The sequence below is a fragment of the Pleurodeles waltl genome, chromosome 12 (genome assembly GCF_031143425.1).
Source record: "Pleurodeles waltl isolate 20211129_DDA chromosome 12, aPleWal1.hap1.20221129, whole genome shotgun sequence".
Taxonomy (NCBI): Eukaryota; Metazoa; Chordata; class Amphibia; order Caudata; family Salamandridae; genus Pleurodeles; species Pleurodeles waltl.
Genome location: NC_090451.1, coordinates 44,564,957 through 44,592,053, shown reverse-complemented (window position 1 = coordinate 44,592,053; position 27,097 = coordinate 44,564,957). Strand labels below are relative to the sequence as shown.

The following is a 27,097-nucleotide window of genomic DNA, read 5'->3' as shown; positions in this document are numbered from 1 at the left end:
CTGCACTGCCCATGCCAATGGGCCCCACGACACCCGTTCCCGCCATCCTGTTCCTGGCGGTAAAAAACGCCAGAAACAGGGTGGCGGGAAGGGGGTCGGAATCTCCATGGCGGCGCTGCTTGCAGCGCCGCCATGGAGATTCAGCCCAGACAGGGGAAATCCGGCGGATTCCCGCCGGATCCCCTTTTCTGACCGCGGCGGTAAGCAGGGAAGCACCGCCAGCCTGTTGGCGGTGCTTCCGTGGTCCTCCACCCTGGCGGTTGATGACCGCCAGGGTTGGAATGACCCCCATAATGTGCTACTGGTGAACATTGAGCAACTAATATGTGCAGTGGTGAAACACAAAGTCATTGGTCAAACACAATTAATAGCATCACAATGCCTACGCTGTAAAATCTAATGAATCAAGAACACAGCTGACAGTTGCTTTTTATAGGTCCTGCTTTGGACCACATCCTTCTGGCATTAAAATCAATCTCCTGGCTGCCTGTCAACAGAAAATTTAATTTAAAGCCCTTTATATCGCACATCAACCATGCCAAGGAATGAAAGCAACATTCTTACAATAACTATTGTGCAGCTCCTTGCATAGGTAAGGTCTAAACTCAATAACGCAGTCCGTATTACGATCCCTTGCAGCTACAAATTTTGTGTTGGAGGTACTTTCATCTTGGTCGGTATTACAAAAATGTGGACTTCCTTACCTCTATGTACGGGAAAATATGGTGCCACTTTTCATTCTGATAAGCCCTAAAACCTAATTGTTCCCTTTCTTCTGCATTTGGGGAATCAACACTTGTACTCCTGTGCACCAGAAATATCTTAAAATACCTTAAACGTAGCCTCTCTCTGGCAAAGATTCAAACCATTCTGTGCTCAGTACTAAATCAACCACATGTCCAGACTAAGGGCCTGATTACGACTTTGGCGGTTGAACCGCCAGTCCGCCATAGTGGGGGTCAGGAGAACGCTGCGAAGCTGGCGCCATCCAGACCGCTGCATTGCGACAGTCCAGTGGGGCTGCTGGTGTGTTGGTGGCGCATTCAAGGCGGCAGCAAACTCCGACTCTAGAAGAGAGCCCGAAGCCAATGCTGGCTAACCGGCTGCACCTCCAGGAAGTTGGGTGCACTGTTTCCATGCAGCATGTCATGCATGGCAAAGAGTGCGTGCCCCTACATTGCAGGCATAGGGTGGGACAACATGGGCCCCAATCAAAATCAACATGGTCTTACTCATCCTGTGGCCCTTTTTTGTGGCCTTTTACCTGCCTTTCAGCTGACCTTTTCATGGTCGTGTCCCCGCCATGAAAAGGTTGGTGGAAAGGTAGATCATAATACACACAGGACTGTCAGTACCGGCACCACCACCGTTGGCCGCCGCCGTCCCTTCCGCCGCCACTGAGGTAGCTTAAATGTCGGTGGTGGTGGCAGACTTGTAGCGGTCTGACCGCATAGATCGTAATTGGGCATCGGGCTGCTGAGGAGACAGTACGACAGTCCCAAGACTACCGAAGTCATAATCGGCCCCTAGGGTATGTGTACAATATGCTCCACCTTTTATATCACATATGCATACCGGAACGACAACTCTACGTCAAGCCTTAGCCAAAAATCCATTGCGAACAAAACAGAGCACATCTTTGGTCCTTGTGCATCACTTCTGCATCATTCAGTTATACCCATTCAGCAAAACCTAAGTTACTTTAAGCATCAGGGCTGACATTACCCTCTACCATATTTTTATTCTTTAAAATGTTCTCACCCGTCTGCTTACATTAAAAAAAATCATTTACCTTTGGGGAAGCCCTGGTCTCATCATTGTCATGTAACACTAAAAAGAACAAATAAGTCAACTCAAATAATTTCACTGATTGTAACCATGCCACTGTCTACAGATTAATTTGGGACACAGTAGAATTTTATTTGGCGAGATATAGAGTTCTGCTCCATTCCAATATTTGATTACTAAATATTTATATATGAAAGTTGTAAGCAACAGAGATTTGTTTTCATAAAAAAAGGGTTATGGTTATAATCTATTTTTCAATCAAACTATTATTTTGTATTATTTTGTCTCTATGTCTTAGGCTAATAAACTGTCAAGAAATCACACTTTTCTTTAGTGGACCTTTAAATCTTCATAATAGAGGAGAATAAAGTAGCGAGCGCTCGCCCACAACCAGCGCCCAGTGGCATCCAGGCCAACAACTGTAATTTGAAAAGGGATAAGACCAGATGTACTAAGATTTTTACCAGTTTAAAACAATTCAGTTTGGTAAATCAGAGAAGTTCACAACCGGTAAAAAGCTTTTTTTCCAAGTACTAAACACATTTTGAGATTCTGAAAGCTTACAAATGTTTACTGATATGGTATTTGGAAGGGCTGTACTTTAGCCATCCCTTCCAAATACCAAATCCCAAATCCGTACTCTATGTAGTAGTGGCTTACCACCGTAATTATTGTTCCTGACTCCAAAGTTGGAGTGGTAACTCACTTCATTTTAGGAAACAGGCTGTTTAAAAAAAGCTTTGCAGGTTTGAAATGCAAGTACAGCATGATGGTCTCCTGTTCTTTGAAGGCCACCATCCGTGTCTTTACAGCCAATTGTAAGAAGTCATAATTTGCGGCCTGCTGAATAAATATTCAATAGGCATGTCATTCTGTGATTTCCCCCTCCCTGTTCTGAATGGTTATTTTATTGACCAAAGAATTAGTACATATGCAGTTCAAAATATTTTAGTGGTCACAAAATGTCAATACCCAAACTGCAACAGCTTTTTGGGGACCAAATGTTTAGTAAATATGACCCACAGTTCTCTCCTTTATGTCTTTAACATTTACATAACAGTTGGGCTACAATGGATGAAGAGGAAAGAAAGATGAAAGATCCATGTTTGGCCTTTTCATCTTTTTAATTGGTGAGATAGTTCACTGTTATGATTACAGACAATTTTATGCAACAAATAATTGGTCCTCTAGGGGGAAGTGTAACCCTTGACTCCCACGTCAATGGTTAGTTAATTTTAGACATCGTTCATCTTGATTTTTGTTTTAAACAACATTTTATTGATTTTCAATGTTAGTATGGTTCAACAACCATTGTATATATCAAGTAGCTCGACATACATAACAGTGATGCGAACGAGCGGTTCAACCCTCAGATCTTTAGGTGTAGCTAAGTATTCTTGTGTTATGTAACATTAGTGAAGAACATCAAATCCATCCTAGACCCTCCCCCCCAGCCCGTTTCTGGCATTAATTATATGAGGAAAGTCGCATGGGTCCCAAGTCTCATTGGGTCTCCCAGAAATAATGCCCCTAGAAGGTGGGAGCTTACATGTGTAGTCTTTCTGATAACAATGCCACCATTTACGTGTCATTTACGTTCTTGTGTGGAGCAAAAAGAAAAAGTGGGGGGGAGGCGAGGATGAAACTTCTCAGGTCGGAATTTGTCTAAAACTCAGGGTTCCCACTCGCTCTCAGTGCACAACATCTCTCTAAGGTCGCTGCTAGCCCCAATGTAGTAACTCCTATGCCTCATTCTGTGCCCTAAACGTTTCCCCCAGTGCGTCCTACTCTAGTGATATCAGTTTCCTTCTCATTCCTCTGTATTCTTTGTGGCAGAGAGCCAAACTTTCAGCCTAGCCCCAGCGAGGAACTTCCTCCCTCCATGAGAGAATAGATGGGGCATAGGGAGACTCTCAGTGCCTCATCCGCTGCTGCTTCGCCAAGAGCATAGCCAGGTTCATGAAGCGTGATGTTACTGTAGAGCCTCGTGTTTTAGGGTGCAGCCCCAGACTGAAATAAGCGGGCTTCAGTTCCACATTCACCCCTGTGGTTTCTATCAAAGTGATTCCTATTGTGGCCTAGTACTGTGAGAGGGATTGACTCAACCAGATCATATGGAGAAGGTCGGCACCAGTAGTACGACACCGAGGACATTGTGCCGTAGTCGTGTGGTACATCTTATTGAGTCTGAGTGGAGTAAGGTACGCTTGATGGAAAAGGGAAATTGTATCTGCTGGAATCTAGTGTTGCTGGACACTTTTTTAGCATATTGTAATAGCAAAGTCCACTCCTTAGAAGTAATGTCTCTCCCTATATCAGTTTCCCACTTAGTTTTAAGCGGGTCCAGAGATGTGTTGAGATGTGCTCGGATCCCTCGGTATAGCCATCTAATAAGACGCCTGCCATGTCCCAGTGTGTGAAGAGCCTGAAGGGGTTCGTGTGTTACTGGTTCAGTGCCCTCTATTGCTCAATTATTGCATATATAGGTCAGTATTTTAGCATGGGTTAAAAAGAGAGTTTCAGACCGACCATGTATTTGCACAAAGTCCGAGTGCATCCTTAGCATGCCATCCTCAAACAAGTCTCCTAATGTAAGGGGTCCTTGCTGTTCCCAGACTCAGAGCATAGCTGCCGTGATAGTTCCTGAGGGAGTAGGAAGGCTGCACAGTGGTATGTTGGGTGCGTATGGGGTCGATGACGCTGTGTATCGTGTAGCTAGTTTCCAGTGAGCTAACTCCTTTCACAGCTGCAAAGTAGTACCGGTGGGTAATTTTTGGGACCCAGGACAGAGCAAACAATGAATGAATCCTTTCTTCAACATCGCAGCTGTACAATTTATCTGTTCCAGATTATGGTCAGTGTTGCACCTGGCCATTTTTGCAGGATCATCCACAGTCTTTTTGCCTCCTTCGTCCTAATTTTTCTGACCAGTTTTTGTTGGCTTTAGGACTCTGGGCACTTTACCACTGCTAAAACAGTGCTAAAGTGCATATGCTCTCTGTGTAAATTGTATTGTTGATTGGTTTATTCATGATTGGCATATTTGATTTACTGGTAAGTCCCTAGTAAAGTGCACTAGAGGTGCCCAGGGCCTGTAAATCAAATGCTGCTAGTGGGCCTGCAGCACTGGTTGTGCCACACACATTAGTAGCCCTGTAAACATGGCTCAGACCTGCCACTGCAGTTTTAAACTGCTAATTCAACTTGGCAAGTGTACCCACTTGTCAGGCCTATACCTTCCTTTTTACTACATGTCAGGCACCCCTAAGTTAGGCCCTAGGTAGCCCCAGGGGCAGGGTGCAGTGTATGTTTAAGGTAGGACAAATAATAGTGTGTTTATTATGTCCTAACAGTGAAATACTGCCAATTCAGTTTTCACTGTGCAAGACCTATCTGTCTCATAGGTTAACATAGGGGCTGCCTTTAAATATCCTTAAAGTTCAGATTCCATTTGAGAGCAGATGCAAATGTGGAGTTTAGGGTATCTGAACTCACAATTTAAAAATACATCTTTTAGTGAAGTTGGTTTTTAAATTGTCTGTTTGAAAATGTCTCTTTTAGAAATGAGGCATTTTCTTGCTTAAACCATTCTGTGACTCTGCTTGTTTGTGGATTGTCTGTCTGGGTCAGTTTGACAGTTTTCCTGTTTTACACCTCTCTAGACAGTGACACAAAAGGGGCGGGTATGTAACCTCCATATCCTGATGAGCCATCTGAGCTAGAGGGGAGGGAGGAGTGGTCGTTCACACCTGAAAGGACTGTGCCTGCCCTCACACAATGCAGTCTCCAAACCCCTGGTGTGTGTGTCTGGGGCCTGGCCTGGACAAGAAAGGATCTCACAAACACTTGAGACTTTGCTTTGAAGTTTGCCAACTTCAAAGGCAGAAAGGGGTATAAGAAGAAGACCCAAAACCCCAGACTTTGAGAATCTTTCTGGAATCAAGAGGAACCTCTGCCAAGGAGAAGAGCTGGCGGAGGAGTACTGTCCATTTCCTGTGTTGCTTTGCTGGACTGGCCTGCAATTGCTTCTTCTGCCTGAAAAGAGTGCAAAGGGTGAACTTTGCTGTGTGTCCTGCTTGAGAAAGTTCTCCAAGGGCTTGGAGTAGAGCTTGCCTCCTGTTGGATGTCTTAGGGACACCAAAGACTTCAGTTTCCTCGACTTGCAGCACTGGGAACTGTGTTTTGTGCTGCTCAAGAGGAAAAACTACTGCAATGCCGCCAACGACGCTGCTGGCCTGCACTGTGACATGCCAATGCCGCACAGAGTGCATTGCCCCGCTTCGCACTGCGACCCTGGTCTTACCGATGCTGTCATCGGAAGACTTCACAGAGCTTCTGCTCGCACCGGGACCTGTGGGCCCTGCACTCCGGCATTGCCTGCTCACACCGAAGCCTGGACATCCCCGATGCCGCCGCTCCGGCTGACACCGACGCCGCTGCCTGCACTGTGGCCTTTGGACACCGCTTGTGAGGTACATTAAGCACTGTCCCATTCCACACCGCAGCCCCGGTCCACTGACGCCAGCATCATTGACTCCAGTGTCGCCACCAGGCATCCTGCCTGCACCGTGGCCTGTGGACACCATTTGTGAGGGTCACGAAGTACCCTCCTGCACCCCTGCCTGCACTGTGACCTGGTGACACTGCATGTCGCACCACCCCGCTTCACACCACAGCCCTAGTCTCACCGACGCCACTGGACGCCGTCACCGAGCCGCTGCCTGCACCGTGACCTGTGGGCACCGCACAAAGCATCGTCCCGATTCGCACCGCAGCCCAGACGCCATCCACGCCAGCGCTCCTGAATTCATCAGCCCGGAGTTTGATCCGCACGCGAGTGACTTCAAAGGCATGCCGACTCCCGCACCTACTCCAGAACCGACACCTCAACGCTAGCGACACAGCTCTCTGGAGCTCACCGTGAGGATCGCAATGCCCTGCAATTCCAAAGGTACTGTTTTGCGGGTCTTCCTGACACCTTAGCTGGCCTGCAACGCTGGCCTGAACTGTTGGTTTTGTTGATCACTACGCCGTGATAGCCCCAGGGGGAGCTATCGACTTCAAGGAACTGTATTTTTGAGTAAATCTTGCAAAATTCATATCTTTAACACTGTATTTTGGATTTTTATTGTTTTGGTCTTGTTTTACACAGATAAATATTGGCTATTGTTCTAAAACTGGTGTGGTGTCCTTTTGTAGTGTTTTCTTGTTACTATATGTTATGTACAAATGCTTTACACATTGCTTCTGAGATGTGTAGTGAATGTCATGCAGTGTTGTCTCTATTTTACTAATGCGCTCCACCAGTGTTCTAGTGATGACAGAAGCGTAACAACAACAAACAATATCCCTAACCAATACATGGTCCAACATGGATAACTGTGCTCGACCAGTGAACCAAGCATAACAAAACTGTATGAACATGGAGATAGCAAGGCTTACATTAGTGGGTTGCCGTGATCCATGTGCCAAACGATATATCTGCAATGCAAACACATCACATTACCAAAGGTCAGGACCCAGGTCTCATATGTAATAAGTTGCGCACATAGTAGGTCCCAACTTCAAGCTAAGAATACAAGGATATCACATGTAGATGGTGAAGTGCAATTGTAGTGTTAGTTAACAACCATCATTACATCAGATAGATATCAGTGTAAAGGTCTGGGATACAGTGCAGTGAGGAGGAGGTTCCCCCAGGCGTCTCCTGCAGGGTCACTGAGTTGGAGACAAGCAGGTGATAAGGGCAGCTGTTTGGGCTTTCAGAGTTCATTTGCGGTCTGTCAAGGCTATGCTGCCCTCAGTTTCGGAGTCCGAGTCCCCAGCCAGGGATGACTCGGTGCTGGACTTACGACTGGGATACGGTAGAGTAGTTGCAAGTTCAATGGCTTCCAGTTGACTTTCACATGCCTGTTGTGGGGATGGAGCTCCTCCACCAACGATCGTGGTGTCTGGTTTGCGGCGGGTGCGTCGAGCCCGACGGCTCCATTTCTGTGATGCAAACTCATTTTGTTGGTCAGTATGTGTTCCTTGAAAATTTTGATCTAGCCATTCTCTGGCCCCCGTTGGGGAATCAAGGAAATGAGTACATCGCTGATGTATAACTTTCAACTTCACTGGGAAGATCAACACGTATACAAGGCCATGTGCTCTGAGGTGTCTTTCCAGTTCTTGGAAGAAAGCCCGGCGGCGTTTTACCAACATTGTGTAGTCTGGATAGAGAGATACTCTTGAGCCGGCAAAAGGAAGTGGTGCGTGTTCTTGCGCTGCCCGGAGTAGCATGTCTCTGTCTCTATAGTTCAGTATCTTCGCCACTATTGGCTGTGGCCTGTGGGATGGGTTTCTTGGCAGGTACGCGGTGCATCCACTCTACCACGAAGAGGGCGGAAAGGCTCTCCGGTGCCATCTTCGATTACAGCCATGTCTTTACGAACTGAGTGGGGCAATCTCCATCGGTGCCCTCCGGGAGGCCCACTATGTGGATATTATTCCTGTGCGCTCTGCCTTCAGCATCCTCAGCTCGGTGCTGGAGTTGTTCCACTTGTTTGCGCAGTTGTGTCAGCATATAGTTGTGCTCTGCTTGTGTCAGTATTAAGGTATCTAGTGCCTGTTCTGTCGATTTGACTCTGTCCGCCAATTTGTGCTGATCATTTTTCAGCAGATTAATATCCGTGGTAATAGTGCCAAGTTGCTGTTCCATGATTACTCTGGAGTTGCGGATTTCCAGTAGGATAATATCTAGCTTGTCCCCTGATGGCTCTGTTCTCGTGGGGGGACATAGTCAGAGGATAAGGAGGCAATCAAGTCTTCAGAGGGTGGGGAGCGCATCTGCGTATATTCCTCCAGCCTAGGAGGCTTAGTTTTGTTGCGCCCCATCTTGTTAATGAATTGGCACTGTAAGGTTGGGGAGCCGCACTCACTGAATCAGTTGCTCTTCCCGTAGGGATTTGTGGGGGACGGATCGTCACCACCTGGCTCCCAGTATCGTAGTGCGGTTTCCTAGTGCACTCTCACTCCCTTCAGGGGGTGGTCGGTCCAATTCGGCCAGTGTGTGACTTAGTTGGATCTCTCCAGCATAGGCTGAATTAAATAGATACCCAGATCTTGCTTCCCGCCACAGTCACCGCCTCGTCTCTGTGGCCGATCGTGGACCAACCTCCAAACCACCCGGTCTCACCTGCCTCTAGTCGTGGCCCCTGGTCCCCGTTGGCGAGCTCCACCGCAGGTCATCACTTCATGGTGCTCCGCAGGTCACTGCACTGCAGGACCACTTGACATGCCCTATCATGGCAGTGTCGCCTCTCGGCCCCCACGGCGTGGGCTCCGCGATGGCCTCCGTTGCTCCTTGGCAGGATTTTCCAGCTCCTGTCCAGCTCACCGGCTAGTCCGCCTCCTCACCGCCAGTTTGCATTCGGACCTCCCCCACCCCCGCCTGTGTCTGTCACGAACTGCACACGGATTCTCACCTCTGGATGTAGGATTTGAAAGGACACCCGGTCTTCTGCTGGTTCTGGATAAACCCAGATAGTTGCTACCCTTTCTAGTAGCCATGGTGCTGCTTGACAGAAAACGCCTAAGCAGACCATACCCTCCAGAAGGAGTCCCAGAGGAAAAACCCCAGGAAATGGAGGAAAAAACCTCAAAACAGGAACTCCTGAAAAGGAAGAAAAAACAGGACTTGAAAACAGGACAACAGGCAAAAATCAATAACAGCGAAACAGGAACGATGAACAGGAGCAAAGAGCACCACAGAAGGGAAATGTTTGCAATGCAAGGCAAAGCAAGACTGAGTGACTTATATATTAGAGAACAGGAAATGACATCACAGGCAAGTGAAACAACACCATCTTGAATTGGGAAAAGCACATAGAAAAGAATAGGAAAATGTTTGTAGTATAAAAGAAAAGGGCATATAGAAACAGGAAGAAGACAACATGGAGACCAGCAGGAATGCAGAGAAAATGAAGTGCCCAGAAACCAAGAAGAAAGGAAAAAGAAGACAGGAAAGAGACCACCACCGACAGGAAAAAGAAAGGATTCCCTAAAATAGGTGATGGCGACGTGACCGGGAGCACAAAACATGCTTCCTGTAACGCGTCGCCAAAATGGGAAAAAAACGCAGAGGACAGCGCTCTGAAAATCGGACGCGCGATCCGACCGCGGTCGGAGAAAGAGACGCCGCGGTAAGGTGCGGCGTCACAGTGTCAGGCCTACCACCAGGCCGCAGCTTCCAGCGCTCGTCATCAGTCAATTCCCACCGTCAGGTCCCCCTCCAGTGTATCTCCGCAGGGCCTGCAGTCATCCAATATCCTCAAGCAATATATATTTGGCGCAGCTCACCACGTGTGGAGACCTGTGCCACTCAGCGGGTCTCCTGCGCATCAGGACCCGTCACCTCTTGGTCCTCAAGCCAGGCGCGTGTCTGCTGTCCTCCCCTGCCGTCACCTGATAGCAGGCCCCTGCGCCCGGCCTCCATGAGGCACGTCCACTCACCACTGGTCCTCGTCATGGTGTCCCCACGGCCGCCGTTGTCTGCCCTCCAGGTTGCCCCGCGGCAGGAGGAAGAAGCGAGTATCGGGCGGCAGGCCCCACTGCAAGCCGCAGCCCCCGCCGTCACTCAGGCACCGCCACACTACAATCTGGGTGTTGCCTCAGGTCCAGCGTTCCTGTACTCGTTGCTCACCCTCTACGGTGTGTGGCGCGGCATCTCACGGTGCCTTGACAGATTTTTCCAACCTGGGTCCAGAGCCACAGAATTAGGCATCCGCCATGTTGGACGCTTGGCCACGCCCCGGTTCATCTTGATAATACTGTTATGTAATTTGTACATTTTATTCAACAAATGTGTATTTTAAAAAGGTTTTGTATTAAAATCCAATACATTTAGGTGCTCCTCACAAAGTGACGCTGAATTGAAAGTGATTAAGGTGAAATTAAAGAGCACCAGTCTTATATACAATATGTACAAAAGTGTGGCTAAAAGAACAAATGGTCTTCAAAATGATCCCTTTAATCCAGGTGTCCAGAAGCCTTTTATCATTTCTAAAGTTACTCCACATCTAATTAATGTTGACGTTTCAACCCATCATATACAAACCAATTAACAAAGGGTCATAATCAGGACAGGGCATTGTTGTAGGTAGCCCCTAACGGCACAATTATCTGTCGCAAGTATCGATTTCCTATTGCGGCTTGCCTTGCAGACTCTCCCTAGAAATAGTTTAAAACTCACGGTTGCTGCCGGTGATATAATACAATATGAACTTGACATGAAAGGACATACTCTTGTGTTTTATCTAATCTTGTTAGACAGGAAAGATTGGCACTTTTTGGTTTATCTGATCTTGTTATGGGCATTTTTTGTACATACGCAAAGTATTTTATTTGTACGACAGCAAAAAATCAAATAGTGAGCACGTCTGTCGTATATTCCAAAAGCCAAGCAAGTACATTGTTAACTGGTGATTGCTTTCCAGTTTTTTCATCATAATAATTATATATTTGTTATTACTTAAATGTAAAAAAAATTGTGATCATAATTATAGTAAACCATTTATAATATTTTCTCTGCTTTTCTTTTTAAGGACTGGGACCAACCAGAGTTTATTATTGATACTTCTGTCAAGCCACCATTTAATTGGGATGTGAAGGTGGATGGTGAATGGGAGCCTCTTAAGCTCAAAAATCCTAAATACAAAGTATGGAGCCTGTTGGTAAAACTATGTTGCTTAGTGGGCAGTCGTTTTAAAATATATTCTCAAATATTGCATTCTAAGGGGAAAGCCTGTCAAATTAATTGTTTCTAAATCCCTGTAAATTAATTGCACACAATTACTGTACATTAACAACATTCAAAATAAATTAAAAGGTAGATAGGCAGCTAATTTATAAGATATGTTGAAGGTGAAGCTTGAAGGCAAGAGGTTGTTGTCCAGTAAATTAGCAAGTGGTTTATTACCACAATACCTGTGTGGGATACATTGTAGAAAATATAAACAAAATCAAAGGAGGTGGGGATCATGTTAGTGTTATAACTGCTGTTCAGCACAGGAAGCTGTGTCCCAATAAACTTGCCAGAGCATCACTATAGATCATAATATCATTTGCTAATATGCAAAAGCCAAAAGAATCATCCATGTTTTTGGTATTCTTATACTTCACTTTTATGCCACACATTCAAATGAAGTTACATATACATGGGGGGTGGGGGGGGCAAATATAGGCAACACATGTATCATTTGTGTATACAAATGTTTTCAATTGCCAGTTGTTCATATACAAAAATAAAAGGTATTAGTGCTGAAAGATGTAGACAAGTGTACCTAACTGAAAGGCTCTCATCTCTGTGCAGAAGTCCTCAGGTTTGTGCGGCCAATTCTTATATTTGTGCAAATATTGCATGAACCTCATAATAGCTAGATTAAATTGCCAATTGAATCGGTTCTTAGCCTTTTGACTTCTGTGATCCGCCACTGAAGTACTGTTGGAAGCTGGGACCCCAAACTGAGCAATTTCTATGATATGGTCCTAAAAAATAAATAGAACCAAGCATACATTAAATCAACTTAAGAAATGTTTTATTTAATTCACAAATAACTCTAGCATGCCACTTTGTCTTTTTTGCTCTTAATGCGTCCTCTCTTTTGTTGCCACACTACTGATTGCTGTACTTGTGCTCTTCCCACAAATCAAGCTAAGGAACTTAATTTTTAGCCTCCAATTTCAAATTCCTCCTAATTTCCTTAATGTTCAATTTTCCTTTTTTATGTAATTACATTAATTCATTTGCTAATATTATTTAATACTCGAAACAGTTGCTGACCCATGGGTATGCATCAACAACCACAATTTAAGAACCACTGGCCAAATGTGTTTTTATTTCTGTGTTTTTAATAAAATGAGTGAAGCAAATGCTGGCATAGTCTGTAGTCAGAGTTATGTTTCCAAAAGGAAGTCTCTCTGTCCTGTTCTGAGTGCTTCCGGTATCATGAAAGGCTATCCACATATGGGTCAGATTGTGGGGTAAAACAGCAATGACTTTTATCAGGTTTCCGAGTCAGTTCATCTCTGGGACGCGTTGCAACGACACAGTGATCGAAGGTGTGAAAATCTCTGTGAGATTCCCTTTGAAGTGAACACTAGGCTCATTTCCAGTTTTGACCATGTGATTACCGTGTGTGTTTTAAAAATTGATGTGACACCTTACTGTACTGCTTTTCTACACTGGTAAGCATTTAGAAAGCTGTAATAGGCCAGGGTACATTCATATGTAAAAGTTCACGTCTTTTCTTATTTAGCATTTTATGGACTGCACCGTGCTGCCCTTTCTGTAATTTCATATTTTTTAACTCAGTGCCTCCAGTTTGTTTGTAATAAAAGCCATGGGCTGCGCAAGGGTCCTCCTGTATAAATCTGTACCATAGTCCCTACAGTGGTCCACATACTCAGCAGAATTTCTTATTTGCAGGGTGAATGGAAACCGTCGCAAATCGTTAATCCAAATTTCTCAGCAGTCTGGAATCACCCAGAAATTGACAATCCGGATTATGCTCCTGATCCCAAGATATACCAGTATGAGGATATTGGGGTGATAGGACTCGATCTCTGGCAGGTTATTACATTTTATTTATTATTGCCTTGTAGAAGGACATCACTGTTTTTAGGTTTTAAACTATATGGCAACAACCTAAATATTCTTCTTCTTATTGTTATTATTAGTGGCAGTAGTAGTGTTGATGGTATTATTATGTCATTATTATCATTAGTAGTAATAATAGTTTCATTATTATCAATTCTAATAGTAATTAAGAAAGCACTACATAATATCTTAATGTGTTATCACCCCATAGTCTAGAGATACCTTTCATAATTGTTGAGATATATTTCACCACTGGACAAAATATTTAGCTTATGGAGAGACAGCAGAAATTTCTGGTACATAGTTAAAGTACCACATAGATCTCTTCTTTCTTCTTGGTGTATTGTTTTGTTCCTTCCAGTGCAATCATGTTGTACGACATGTTGTAGACAGTCGATGCATCAGTCTTTCGAGAAATGTAAGGGTAGCAGGTAAGCTCTTGTGAAGCTTGTTCACATCTCTGCGGCTTTTGGGCCCTTTGAACCAGGTCTTGAGTACCCTGTATTGTGCTTAAAAACTTCAAGGCTTGACTCCAGTTGTTCATGCCTTTCCATAAAGGCCTGAACCGAGAGTGGATTTTCCTTTTTTTAAAACGCACTGCTGATCCCACTGATTTAAAAAGTATCAACCAATCACTGGTCTCTCAACCCTTCCAAAGGCCATTGAAAGTAGTGTTGCCATCCAACTCAAGATACTAATTTCCTTTGAGACACTGAGTGGACTTCATACTAGGCTCTGAAACCGCTCCCTGGCAAATTGTCAAGAGTTCCCTGTGCAGTCTCCATCAAGGGGCCATTAGTCTACTCAACACAGAGACTCTTGTATGCTCCATCTTTTATGATGACGAGAAGGTAGAGAACACAAGAGTCAGGTGCCACCTGGGTGAGAGATAAGGATTCCCATGCACATTGCACCAGTGGCAGAAATCAAAAATCAGTGTCAGTGTTAATCCATTGCTGCCAGCTATACCATAGAATTGGAAAACAAGGATGCCCTCGACAGACATTGAAGGATAACTTGTTTAAATGGATCAGTTTTGCTGCTGTCCCAAAGCCTGTGTACCACCCACCCACCCACCCATTCCCTACTGTCCATTCTTGCTGAGCACCCTAGAGTGGCATGTAAAGCCAGAACCATACTAGCAGAACTAAAACAGTCACATACTAGCAAATAGTGTGCGTAATCTGTAGTATGACCTCACAAAATACTGTCTTGGTTCATTCTCCAAGGTTTATACCAAAAGAGGGTCATGCCTCTCCACAAACTCTTCAGGTGAGTTACCCATTTCTTAAAAGTCAATTGTTCTACTGCTGCTTTTGTCAGGAGAGTGAGCTGTAATTCTATTCAGTGTTTATGAAAGTCATCCCATAGTGGTGAAGAAAAAGTCACCTCTTGTAATCCCAGTTCTCCATCTTTGAAATCTTCATTTTATTAGGATGATGGGATTTCATTTTTATAGCACATTTTCTTTGGTAATTTTCATTTACAACTCTAATATTTTTATATGTTAATGCTATGCACACAAGTATCAATTAGTACATGTTTTTGTAATTGTATTTTTCACTAGTGCTTGTAATGCCTTTTTTTCTTTTTAGGTCAGAGCAGGAAGTATTTTTGATAACTTTCTAATTACAAGTAATGAGGAGTATGCAGACGAATTTGCAGAGGAAACATGGGGGGAAACTACGGTAATCTTTAAATCTGATACATTTGCAATGTACTGATTCTTCCATTTGCTCAGAGCAATGAGCAACTTCAAGTAGAACAGCGTGTGCATCCTTCATCAAACCAAACAGGGAACTTATGCTTTATCTGCTGTGTCGAGAGCTAGAGGTGTTTTGTGAGTTGGGGATTTGGGCAGTAACGAACACAATTTATTAGTTAGAGGTTGAGTGTTTTTACAACCCAGCATCTTCCGTCCGCTGCTACCAGCGTGATAATGTTTCCTAAAAATCTCTCCCTCACCCTTTCCATCCAGGTGGAATTTTTCATCCTTACTCAGCACCAAGCAATAGGCTAAAATAGCTTGAATTGTATTTTCACGCTTTTTAGCACATGTGCCTTTTAATAGCTGAGCGGAAATTACTCTTGCTTGCAGTTTGCACACACTTCTCACCAATGAGTAGTTTGTGTTAAAAAGCTGTGCACACTAGCTGATTAAATATACAAAGAGAGTTCAGCCAGCATTTGCACACGTTATTCCCACTGTTTACCACAGTCCGTAAATTGGCGTAAACAACGTGAGAGCATTGAGGGCTGCTTTGCTCCTAGAGTCCTAGCCTTACCGATCATTCTAATTTGCACGTGTGCTTAGTCCCTCTACCATCCTGTACACTGGTTTTAAGTTTGATGTTCTTCTCTGTAATGTTGGGGTTGGCATCTATGCTTCCCTATCAGGACAAAAATAGGTACTGCCAGCGGCACAATACACTTGGAGTGAGTGTGACTATAGGTGTGTGCCCCCACCTGTCGTAGAGGGGTATTAGTACATACTTACACAGGCATTAGTATATACTAATTTGGAAAACAGACAAGTAGGTCTGTATATATGTCATCGGTTTTGTGTTGTATGATTAAGCCCCTGAAGTTTAGGACTGACACAGCTGAGATGAGCGGTGCATCCATATAGGTCCTGACGAAAGCCCCAGATCCAAATGCGCTGAAACTTGCCAAACCACATTAGGGTGCAGGGATACTACATTTCTTTAAAAACACCTGCTAAAGATTTTTAGCTATCACAGAGGTACTTAATATTACAGGGATATTGGGGTATCCACCAGGTATTTTTTACATTTTACTAGAAAACCCCATCGGGTGTAATTTAACTAGTGCTTAATGGGGCATGGTTGAACCCATCCCAGGTTTATAGTGATCAGGTGGAGACCCCTTGATGAAGCATGACACCGATAGGGTTTGTGTGTGTCATCAAAGTTATGTCTTACCTTCTAGGTCTTGAGTCTAGCTGAACAGTGACTATTAAAAATGAATTATAGGATATTCCTACAGTGATATATAGGAACCAGGGAGACAGTATCCTGTATCCCACCAAATATCTCTTTCTTTCCCAGATTTGGAAATAAACTTCTGGGGATTAGTGTAACTCTAATTCAAGTCATGCTAGCCCCGTTTTATCCTATTCATAGATAGAACGAGTAGCACCTTTCCTAAAAAAATGTTCTGTTAGCCTTGGATTGGCGAGATTCAGGCATCTGCATTCAACAAAACCTTTTTTATAATTTCCCACTTACAAGGTCGTGCTACAGCAAATTCAAAAGTTATGCTTAATATGCCTTTCAACTTTCACCTAAATGAGACTGTGGTTCTAAGATAAATTTTCAGCTGTAGAAAAATACTACATTCCAGAATGTGCTCAGGTGCCTGAAATCTGCATTGATGGGACAAAGAATAGCAGAATCTCTTGTCAACCTTCTGTTACCTTTGTGAACCCAGAAATAGGTAATTCACTCTGGCAACAAGGTGGAATTCAGCCTGTACTGCCTTCTGCCAAAGGAAGGTGAGCCATCCCCTTGCAGGGAAAGAGTGTTCACTAAACAAGAATGTGGTGCTGTACGCTAGTATGTAACTCCTTGATTTCCACTAAGCATGAACAGGTATGGACACACAGACACGTCAGTCTGTACATAAAGGCAGTGGATGATTCTTCTATGACCAAAGTATTTCTTGGTATCACTACAGGCAAGTCTGCTACTCACTTTTTTCATTTTATGTGCAAAAGTGATTATTGCTTTATTTTTTAGGCTGTGTCTGTGAAAGATTCAGTGCTGGAGAACAAACAAGTAAATCATGTTACTGTAGATTAAAATACTGTGGATTCCCTGTTTGATGGCGGGAATGTTTGAAATGTAAAAGTATAAAAGATACCACTGTTGAGCAACTGCAGTTACAGTTAACATGCTTCTAGTACAAGACAATATTAAGATTGATGATTAGGGTGCCACCAGCAGGCATTAAAATTGGTTCTAGAAATGAGCATGGTCAAACAGCCCAATGGTGGAATTAAAATTCAGTTGACGTATGGCAGCAAAATCCTTGCACTGGACCTGTATTCAAGCAATAGGGCTTACCATTCCTCTGTTGGGTGGGTCATATGTTTCCTGAGAGCTAGCAAGGTGGGCCTTTGATGGTAAGATCATTTTTAATGTGCCTTTAAAGGCACACATGTTAAATGGTACTTTCAGTTCAGAGTTGAGGCTGTTCCAGATGCAAATTACTACCACAGAACTTTTTTTTCTGAAAGCCTGCTTGACGCAGTGGTACTGTGTCTCAGATTCCTGTATGGGATGCAATGGACTGCTTGCTTCTGAACCTAAGAAACTTGTGTGCCCCATTTAATTGTATTATGGTGTTGATGGTCTTATGGAGCAAGGGTGATGTGGTTTGCTATCTGTAGTGTAGGGCACAGTCTTGAAGTTTATGTGTGAATCCTTAGGAGTTTCGGTCGTGCTTTGGAAAAAAGTGCATATTTAATATTTAATGTTGCAGTAGTTGCAGAAGGATACCAATAACCCGCTTGAATAGTAGTCTACTTAATGATTTAATTGTAATAATGGGAAGGCTTTATAAGCATCATGAACTGTAGATTGTTGTTTTAATGTTTGGAAAGAAGCTGAGGTCAACATCAAATCGATGCTCAGATATCCGGCTATGATCTATATAAAGTAAATTTTCTTTTCCTTCGTTCTGTCCTTTCATACCATCTTTTTTGACATCTTGCACACCACACATTTATGGCTTTGTTTATAACGTGGTGTAAAAAATAGATGCCACAACTTTCTAGCAGAAAAAAAACCTGTGGTCCACATACACATAACCAATTTTAGTATGTGCACAAACGTGGAATGGTATGCACAACAGATTTGGTCCGTGTTTTGCATGCTTAATTACTCAATTTTCTTGGTTTTCTGTTTGATATCAACACTGGCTAAAAGCTGGGAAGGCTATAGGGGCAGGTGCAAGAAGTGGACATACACAATTTGCTGTTTTCTAACTCAGTTTCTTCTGGTTTCAGTGCTGTGCAGTCTCCCAAATACTGTCTTAAGGAGTGATATCACCAAGCAGCTTGATCTCTGAAGAACATAGTGTAGGAAAGTAGGATCTTTCTTAAAGGGGAGCCCCCATTATTTGCCTTGTGTCAGTGTGTTTTGACTGTAGTACACTGGGATCCTACTAGCAAGGACCCCAGCATCAGTGTTCTCACCCCTAAATTGTGTTGGTAAGCACTTCTTACACCCCACAATTGGGATACTGGTGTACCCCTTTAAGTCCCTAGTATATGTACTTAGGTACCCAGGGCATTGGTACTCTAGGGGTCTCTCATGAGCTGCAGCATGTATTATACCACCCATGGGAGCCCATGCAAACTCTCTAGAGGCTTGCCATTGCAGCCTGTGTGAAAGGTTGCATGCACCTTTCACCCCAGATATAAGGTTTACTTTCTATTGCGGTCCCTGCACTTCTGACCCTATAAATTACCCCTAAGGTAGGCCCTTCATCTCAAGGACAGGGTGCATGGTTCTCATGTGAGGGTACCCCTGCATGAGCAGAGGTACCGCTACGAACCCCAGACTCAACTTTCTGGGCTTTGTAAGTGCGTGGAAGACATTTTAAGGTATGTAGTGGACACTGATCATTACAAGATGTCCAACTACATAATGGTTTCACTGAAACTAGTCATGTTTGATATCAAAGATGTTGGAATCGTGCAACTACAGTGGTTCCAGTGTTAGTTGTATGATACCATGTACTTTGGGGGTTCCTTAGAGGATCCCCCATGTCTGCCTGTGCAGCCTTGCAGAGTCTGCATGCGAGCCAGTGGTGCCGTCGACCCCGGACACTGTTCTACCCTCCAGCTGCTGAGCTTAACGTGGGCAGGGGAAGGTAAGACAAAGGATTTTCTGTAGAGGAGAGGTGCTACTACATCTCCTTTAGAAATAGATGTCTTTGAGCTAGAATGGGAGTGCTCCTGAGCGCCACCAGACTGCTTTAAAGGGCACATTTGGTGCTCTACTTGCAAAACCGGTTTCTTCCATTGCAGTAGCCCACAGGCTCCCGCTCTGGCACGAAACACACAAAGGAGAGGGGAGTGACATCCCCTGTCTAGCTCCTCCCCTAGGCCGGTGCCTGGAGCTCTGCCAGGTAGTCACTTGATTCCGCCATCTTGAAAACAAGATAAGCAGAGACCTCTGGGAGCATCTGACTGGTCAGTCCTGTAGAGTAGCATTCCTCAGCGCCTCCTGATAGGTGGGTCATCGTAGTAGTCGTCCAAATCCCTTCCTGGGTTACTTAAGGGCTTTCCAAAGGGTGCAACCCCAGATTCATCTGCAACATTAGTTTTCAAGACTCTTCAGCGACCTGGACACTGGATCCTTCTGCTGGACTTTGCCGGGAACCAAGAAAAGACTGCAACTGGTAGGAGGGCTCGTACTGCAACTTTGGCCCTATGCATTGCAAGGACTCTGCAACTTATGTGGCCGTGCATACTCCAGAGTCACAAGGACTCTGCCTTCACTAAGGACATCCAGAAGGAATCTCCCTTGGAGTGAAGAAGTCACTCCTCTGCAACCGAAGGCACCTCAAGGTGGATGACCGGTTTGTAGATCCTGCTGTTCCACAGAATCCTCAAGGCTCTGCAACATAGGTGGTGGTTCTGTGGCTCTCCAGAGATCTGACCTGTCTTCTTTGCAACTGGAAAGTCAGTGATTCCTCGTTGTAGCTGCTGGAACGGAATCCCTGTGCACCGGATCTGTTTCTCATTGCCATGGTTGATGGCTCTTCAGTCCGAAGACCTCCTAGCTCCAAGAAGCTACATCCTCACGCATCAAATAGCTGTTAAGACAGACGTCCTCTATGCAACTCCTACAACGTGGGCATCCATCCTCTTTGTGCTGCTGAGGCCCCTTCATGACTCATTCTGCCTGCTGACAGTGTCGCGTAGGCTCTCATTATTCTAATGAGGCTACTGGATTTGAGCGGCAGAATCGCCTGTGGCGTGGGGGACTGAGTTTAACCCACTACAGGTGACACCTGTCGGCCCAATCCGGGTTTGCCCCGGCTAACTAGCAGTGCCTCATCTCTACCCAAGAGCAGGGATGATTGGGGAGCCAAGCGCATGACACAATTGACTCCTCAGGGAAATCGTGGTCACTCAGATCCCATCCGTTTCTCTCAGTTACATTAGTCTCACATATACAAGGACAATCAGAGGCAGTATATGTTTCAATAAGGTTTTTACTGAAGCAACTGCATCTTAGATAATAAAGCATGTACTGCAATGACAGGATTAAAATTGTGACAAGGAGAGTGAAGCATAGAAATAACGCTACCATATTGTCACTAGAATCATTAAACTAATTCCTACCTAGGCTATATTAGAGCACAGCATGTTAAGCTCTAGTTCTGCACTTCAGGTTCCCCTGGGAAGACATCATCCCCCGTACTAGAGCAAAGGCCTGAAGTCTGCATAAGCAGCTGTAGCGAAGCGTTCAGCAATCAACATACAGTCTTAGTCGTCTGGCTAAAATCTCCCTCTAACGTGTAGGAGACAGTGAAGTGTTTTATAAAAAAAACAGCTGATGTTCTGAGAAAATGCCCCTACGTAAGGATGTGTATGTTTCCATGAATACCAGTGACAAAGTGTATCCACGTTTACTGGCAACCTATCTTACTACAGCCTTGAGAAAAGCACAGAGTGAAAGGAAGATCTTATTTAAGAAAGCCATGCCGGCCTAGCCAAAGAATAGCTAGATAGTGAGAAATAAAACAAGACCACAAATGTGGCTATTCTTAAAATAATAAACAAAGCTGAATAAAATATATCTAGTTTAAAGTGCACAGCTGCAGGCCTAGTGTGCTAAAATAACGTTGTAGGAAGTTGGCTCTGTATGTGCTATTTCAAAGTAAGGAATAGCATGCACAGAGTCCAAGGGTTCCCCTTAGAGGTAAGATAGTGGCAAAAAGAGATAATACTAATGCTCTATTTAGTGGTAGTGTGGTCGAGCAGTAGGCTTATCCAAGGAGTAGTGTTAAGCATTTGTTGTACATACACACAGGCAATAAATGAGGAACACACACTCAGAGACAAATCCAGCCAATAGGTTTTGTTATAGAAAAATATATTTTCTTAGTTTATTTTAAGAACCACAGGTTCAAATTCTACATGTAATATCTCATTTGAAAGGTATTGCAGGTAAGTACTTTAGGAACTTTGAATCATTATTTTAGCATCTATACTTTTTACATAAAACACAATAAGCTGTTTTAAAAGTGGACACAGTGCAATTTTCACAGTTCCTGGGGGAGGTAAAGTAATGTTAGTTTTAACAGGTAAGTAAGTCTCTTACAGGTTTCAGTTTTGGGTCCAAGGTAGCCCACCGTTGGGGGTTCAGAGCAACCCCAAAGTTATCACACCAGCAGCTCAGGGCCGGTCAGGTGCAAAGGTCAAAGAGGTGCCCAAATCACATAGGCTTCAATGGAGAGAAGGGGGTGCCCCGGTTCCGGTCTGCCAGCAGGTAAGTACCCACGTCTTCGGAGGGCAGACCAGGGGGGTTTTGTAGGGCACCGGGGGGGACACAAGTCAGCACAAAAAGTACACCCTCAGCAGCGCGGGGCGGCCGGGTGCAGTGTGCAAACACGCGTCGGGTTTCCAATGGTTTTCAATGAGAGATCAAGGGATCTCTTCAGCGTTGCAGGCAGGCAAGGGGGGGGCTCCTCGGGGTAGCCACCACCTGGACAAGGGAGAGGGCCTCCTAGGGGTCACTCCTGCACAGGAGTTCCGTTCCTTTAGGTGCTGGGGGCTGCGGGTGCAGGGTCTTTTCCAGCCGTCGGGAAATGGAGTTCAGGCAGTCGCGGTCAGGTGGAGCCTCGGGATTCCCTCTGCAGGCATCGCTCTGGGGGCTCAGGGGGGACAACTTTGGTTACTCACGGACTCGGTGTCGCCGGAGGGTCCTCCCTGAGGTGTTGGTTCTCCACCAGTCGAGTCGGGGTCGCCGGGTGCAGTGTTGCAAGTCTCACGCTTCTTGCGGGGAGTTGCAGGGGTCTTTAAATCTGCTCCTTGAAACAAAGTTGCAGTTCTTTTGGAGCAGTGCCGCTGTCCTCTGGAGTTTCTTGTCTTTCTGGAAGCAGGGCAGTCCTCAGAGGATTCAGAGGTCGCTGGTCCCTTGGAAAGCGTCGCTGGAGCAGGTTTCTTTGGATGGCAGGAGACAGGCCGGTAAGTCTGGGGCCAAAGCAGTTGGTGTCTTCTGTTCTTCCTCTGCAGGGGTTTTTCAGCTCGGCAGTCTTCTTCTTCTTGTAGTTTCAGGAATCTAAATTCTTAGGTTCAGGGAAGCCCTTAAATACTAAATTTAAGGGCGTGTTTAGGTCTGGGGGGTTAGTAGCCAATGGCTACTAGCCCTGAGGGTGGGTACACCCTCTTTGTGCCTCCTCCCAAGGGGAGGGGGTCACATCCCTAATCCTATTGGGGAATCCTCCATCTGCAAGATGGAGGATTTCTAAAAGTTAGAGTCACTTCAGCTCAGGACACCTTAGGGGCTGTCCTGACTGGCCAGTGACTCCTCCTTGTTATTCTCATTATTTCTCCTGGACTTGCCGCCAAAAGTGGGGGCTGTGTCCAGGGGGCGGTCATCTCCACTAGCTGGAGTGCCCTGGAGCATTGTAACACGAAGCTTGAGCCTTTGAAGCTCACTGCTAGGTGTTACAGTTTCTGCAGGGGGGAGGTGTGAAGCACCTCCACCCAGAGCAGGCTTTGTTTCTGTCCTCAGAGAGCACAAAGGCTCTCACCGCATGAGGTCAGACACTCGTCTCTCAGCAGCAGGCTGGCACAGACCAGTCAGTCCTGCACTGAACAATTGGGTAAAATACAGGGGGTATCTCTAAGATGCCCTCTGTGTGCATTTTTTAATAAATCCAACACTGGCAGCAGTGTGGGTTTATTATTCTGAGAAGTTTGATACTAAACTTCCCAGTATTCAGTGTAGCCATTATGGAGCTGTGGAGTTCGTTTTTGACAGACTCCCAGCCCATATACTCTTATGGCTACGCTGCACTTACAATGTCTAAGGTTTTGCTTAGACACTGTAGGGGCATAGTGCTCATGTACATATGCCCTCACCTGTGGTATAGTGCACACTGCCTTAGGGCTGTAAGGCCTACTAGAGGGGTGACTTACCTATGCCACAGGCAGTGGGAGGTTGGCATGGCACCCTGAGGGGAGTGCCATGTCGACTTAGTCATTTTCTCCCCATCAGCACACACAAGCTGGCAAGCAGTGTGTCTGTGCTGAGTGAGGGGTCCCTATGGTGGCATGAGACATGCTGCAGCCCTTAGAGACCTTCCCTGGCATCAGGGCCCTTGGTACCAGGGGTACCAGTTACAAGGGACTTACCTAGGTGCCAGGGTTGTGCCAATTGTGGAAACAATGGTACATTTTAGGTGAAAGAACACTGGTGCTGGGGCCTGGTTAGCAGGGTCCCAGCACACTTCTCAGTCAAGTCAGCATCAGTATCAGGCAAAAAGTGGGGGGTAACTGCAACAGGGAGCCATTTCTTTACACAAGCCCCCCCCAGCCCACAGGCCAGGAGACTCAGCCAAAGCTGGGAGAGTCTTCCTAGTCTGTCAGGCGAGGAAGAGTAGAGGAAATAGGCTGGTTTGTTGCAGGGCCTACTCTGCCTTACATCCTCCTGTTCAGGTCATTCCCTCTGGGGAACTGACCCACTTCCACAGTGATAGGACCTAGTCTGAACTGCCTCTTGTCTGTGCTTTTTATGTCTTCACCCATTCTCTCTATTTTGGGGTTAGAGGTATCCACCTCTGCTAATCTTATCTTAGCCAGGGTCACCCCTAGCTTACCCAAAGAGGTTACCCAGAGCTGGAGTAACCCCACCATGACCAACAGGGTCAGGGGGCCTAACCTGCTATTTGGCATGGGGTCAGACCACCATGCCAAGGATAGTGCAGCCATAAAGGCTAACACCCAGCAGAGGCCACTGACAGCTGTCAGTGCCCAGAACCACACCTTTAGCTCTTCACCTACAAGGGAAGGGGCTAAGTTACAGGCTTCTTTGGGTTCAGGGTGCCTGTCTGCTGTATTAGAGTGGGGGGTTACCACATCTTGTAGTAAACACCCTTCTTCCACTCTTTCTTCTGTTAGCTGAGGAGCCACCCACTCAGACTTAACAGTTGCCTGACTAGCCAGGACTTCTTGTGGGTCAGGTTGGACTTTATCAGAGCCACTTTTGGAGTTCTCCCCTACTGGAGCAGAATCTCCTTGGCTTGCTGGAACCTTGGCTAAAGGTTGTCCACCTTTCCTACTCTGTTTCCTTTTCTTTTTCTTCTGGGGCCTACTTGCATTTACTGCAGAGGCAGGAACTCCAGAATCCTTGGGAGAGGACTGGCACTGGACCAGTTCCTCTCTTGGGCTCTGACTAACCTCTGGGTAGTCATTTCCAAGGAGACAATCAAGGGGGAGGTATGTACTGACTACCACCCTTCTCCAGCTAAAAGTCCCACCCACTTCTATGGGCACAAAAGCCACAGGCCTATCAGTGACCCTGTCTGGGCTAACTCTTACTCTGGCAGTCTCACCTGGGATGTACTGGTTTGAGAACACCAGCCTGTCATGCACAATAGTGTGACTGGCACAAGTGTCTCTCAGGGCAGTGGCTGGGATTCCATTCACCAGTAGGTGGTGGAAGTGTCTACTTCCCTCTGGAATCTCCAACTCACCAGTTGGGCCCTTTTTCCAGTTGAAGGCTATGAAGGCCTCCTCATCTGAGGAGTCATCCCCAATGGCTACACTGGTTACCCCTGGGATTTTGCTAGGGGGTTTGTTTTTGGGACAAGAAGTGTCCTTGGTGTGGTGCCCTGTCTGTCTACAGTTATGGCACCATGCCTTAGTGGCATCCCAGTTCTTACCCTGGTACCCACCTTTGTTTTGGGTTGTGTCTCGGGGCCCACCCACCTGGTCTGGTTTTTGGGGGCCTACAGAGGACTCTTTTTCTTTATTTCTAGTGTCACCCACTTTCTCCTGGGGAGGCTTTGTAACCCCTTTCTTTTGGTCACCCCCAGTGGAAGTTTTGGTTACCCTAGTCTTGACCCAGTGGTCTGCCTTCTTTCCCAATTCTTGGGGATAAATTGGACCTAGGTCTACCAGATACTGATGCAACTTTTCATTGAAGCAGTTACTTAAAATGTGTTCTTTCATAAACAAATTATAAAGCCCAACATAGTCATGCACTTCATTTCCAGTTACCCAACCATCCAGTGTTTTCACTGAGTAGTCTACAAAATCAACCCAGGTCTGGCTCGAGGGTTTTTGAGCCCCCCTGAACCTAATCCTGTACTCCTCAGTGGAGAATCCAAAGCCCTCAATCAGGGTACCCTTCATGAGGTCATAAGATTCTGCATCTTTTCCAGAGAGTGTGAGGAGTCTATCCCTACACTTTCCTGTGAACATTTCCCAAAGGAGAGCACCCCAGTGAGATTTGTTCACTTTTCTGGTTACACAAGCCCTCTCAAAAGCTGTGAACCATTTGGTGATGTCATCACCATCTTCATATTTAGTTACAATCCCTTTAGGGATTTTCAACATGTCAGGAGAATCTCTGACCCTATTTATGTTGCTGCCACCATTGATGGGTCCTAGGCCCATCTCTTGTCTTTCCCTTTCTATGGCTAGGATCTGTCTTTCCAAAGCCAATCTTTTGGCCATCCTGGCTAACTGGATGTCCTCTTCACTGGAGTTATCCTCAGTGATTTCAGAGAGGTTGGTCCCTCCTGTGAGGGAACCAGCATCTCTGACTATGATTTGTGGAGTCAGGGCTTGAGAGGCCCTGTCCTCCCTAGATAGGACTGGTGGGGGGGAATCACCCTCCAAGTCACTATACTCATCCTCTGTGTTGCCATCCTCAGAGGGGTTGGCTCTTTCAAACTCTGCCAACAGCTCCTGGAGCTGTAGTTTGGAAGGTCTGGAGCCCATTGCTATTTTCTTTAGTTTACAGAGTGACCTTAGCTCTCTCATCTGTAGATGGAGGTAAGGTGTGGTGTCGAGTTCCACCACATTCACATCGGTATTAGACATTATGCTTCTAAAAGTTGGAATACTTTTTAAGAAACTAAAACTAGTTCTAGGATCTAATTCAAACTTTTACCAAACTTTTAAACTCTACAAGGAAATGCTAACAGGGACTAACACAAGGCCCTAGCAGGACTTTTAAGAATTTAGAAAAATTTCAAAATTGCAAAAATCAATTTCTAATGACAATTTTTGGAATTTGTCGTGTGATCAGGTATTGGCTGAGTAGTCCAGCAAATGCAAAGTCTTGTACCCCACCGCTGATCCACCAATGTAGGAAGTTGGCTCTGTATGTGCTATTTCAAAGTAAGGAATAGCATGCACAGAGTCCAAGGGTTCCCCTTAGAGGTAAGATAGTGGCAAAAAGAGATAATACTAATGCTCTATTTTGTGGTAGTGTGGTCGAGCAGTAGGCTTATCCAAGGAGTAGTGTTAAGCATTTGTTGTACATACACACAGGCAATAAATGAGGAACACACACTCAGAGACAAATCCAGCCAATAGGTTTTGTTATAGAAAAATATATTTTCTTAGTTTATTTTAAGAACCACAGGTTCAAATTCTACATGTAATATCTCATTTGA

General features: G+C 45.3%; 1 protein-coding gene across 1 annotated transcript in view; it reads left to right on the top strand.

Annotated features, from left to right (window-relative positions):
* The window catches only part of CALR3 (calreticulin 3), a 79,991-nt gene that overhangs the window by 36,889 nt on the left and 16,005 nt on the right, over nucleotides 1-27,097 (top strand). The window contains exons 6-9 of the mRNA XM_069215887.1: nucleotides 11,373-11,486; nucleotides 13,256-13,399; nucleotides 15,022-15,114; nucleotides 17,185-17,223. Coding sequence (XP_069071988.1) covers nucleotides 11,373-11,486; nucleotides 13,256-13,399; nucleotides 15,022-15,114; nucleotides 17,185-17,223 — 390 coding nt within the window. The remainder of the gene's footprint in view (nucleotides 1-11,372; nucleotides 11,487-13,255; nucleotides 13,400-15,021; nucleotides 15,115-17,184; nucleotides 17,224-27,097) is intronic.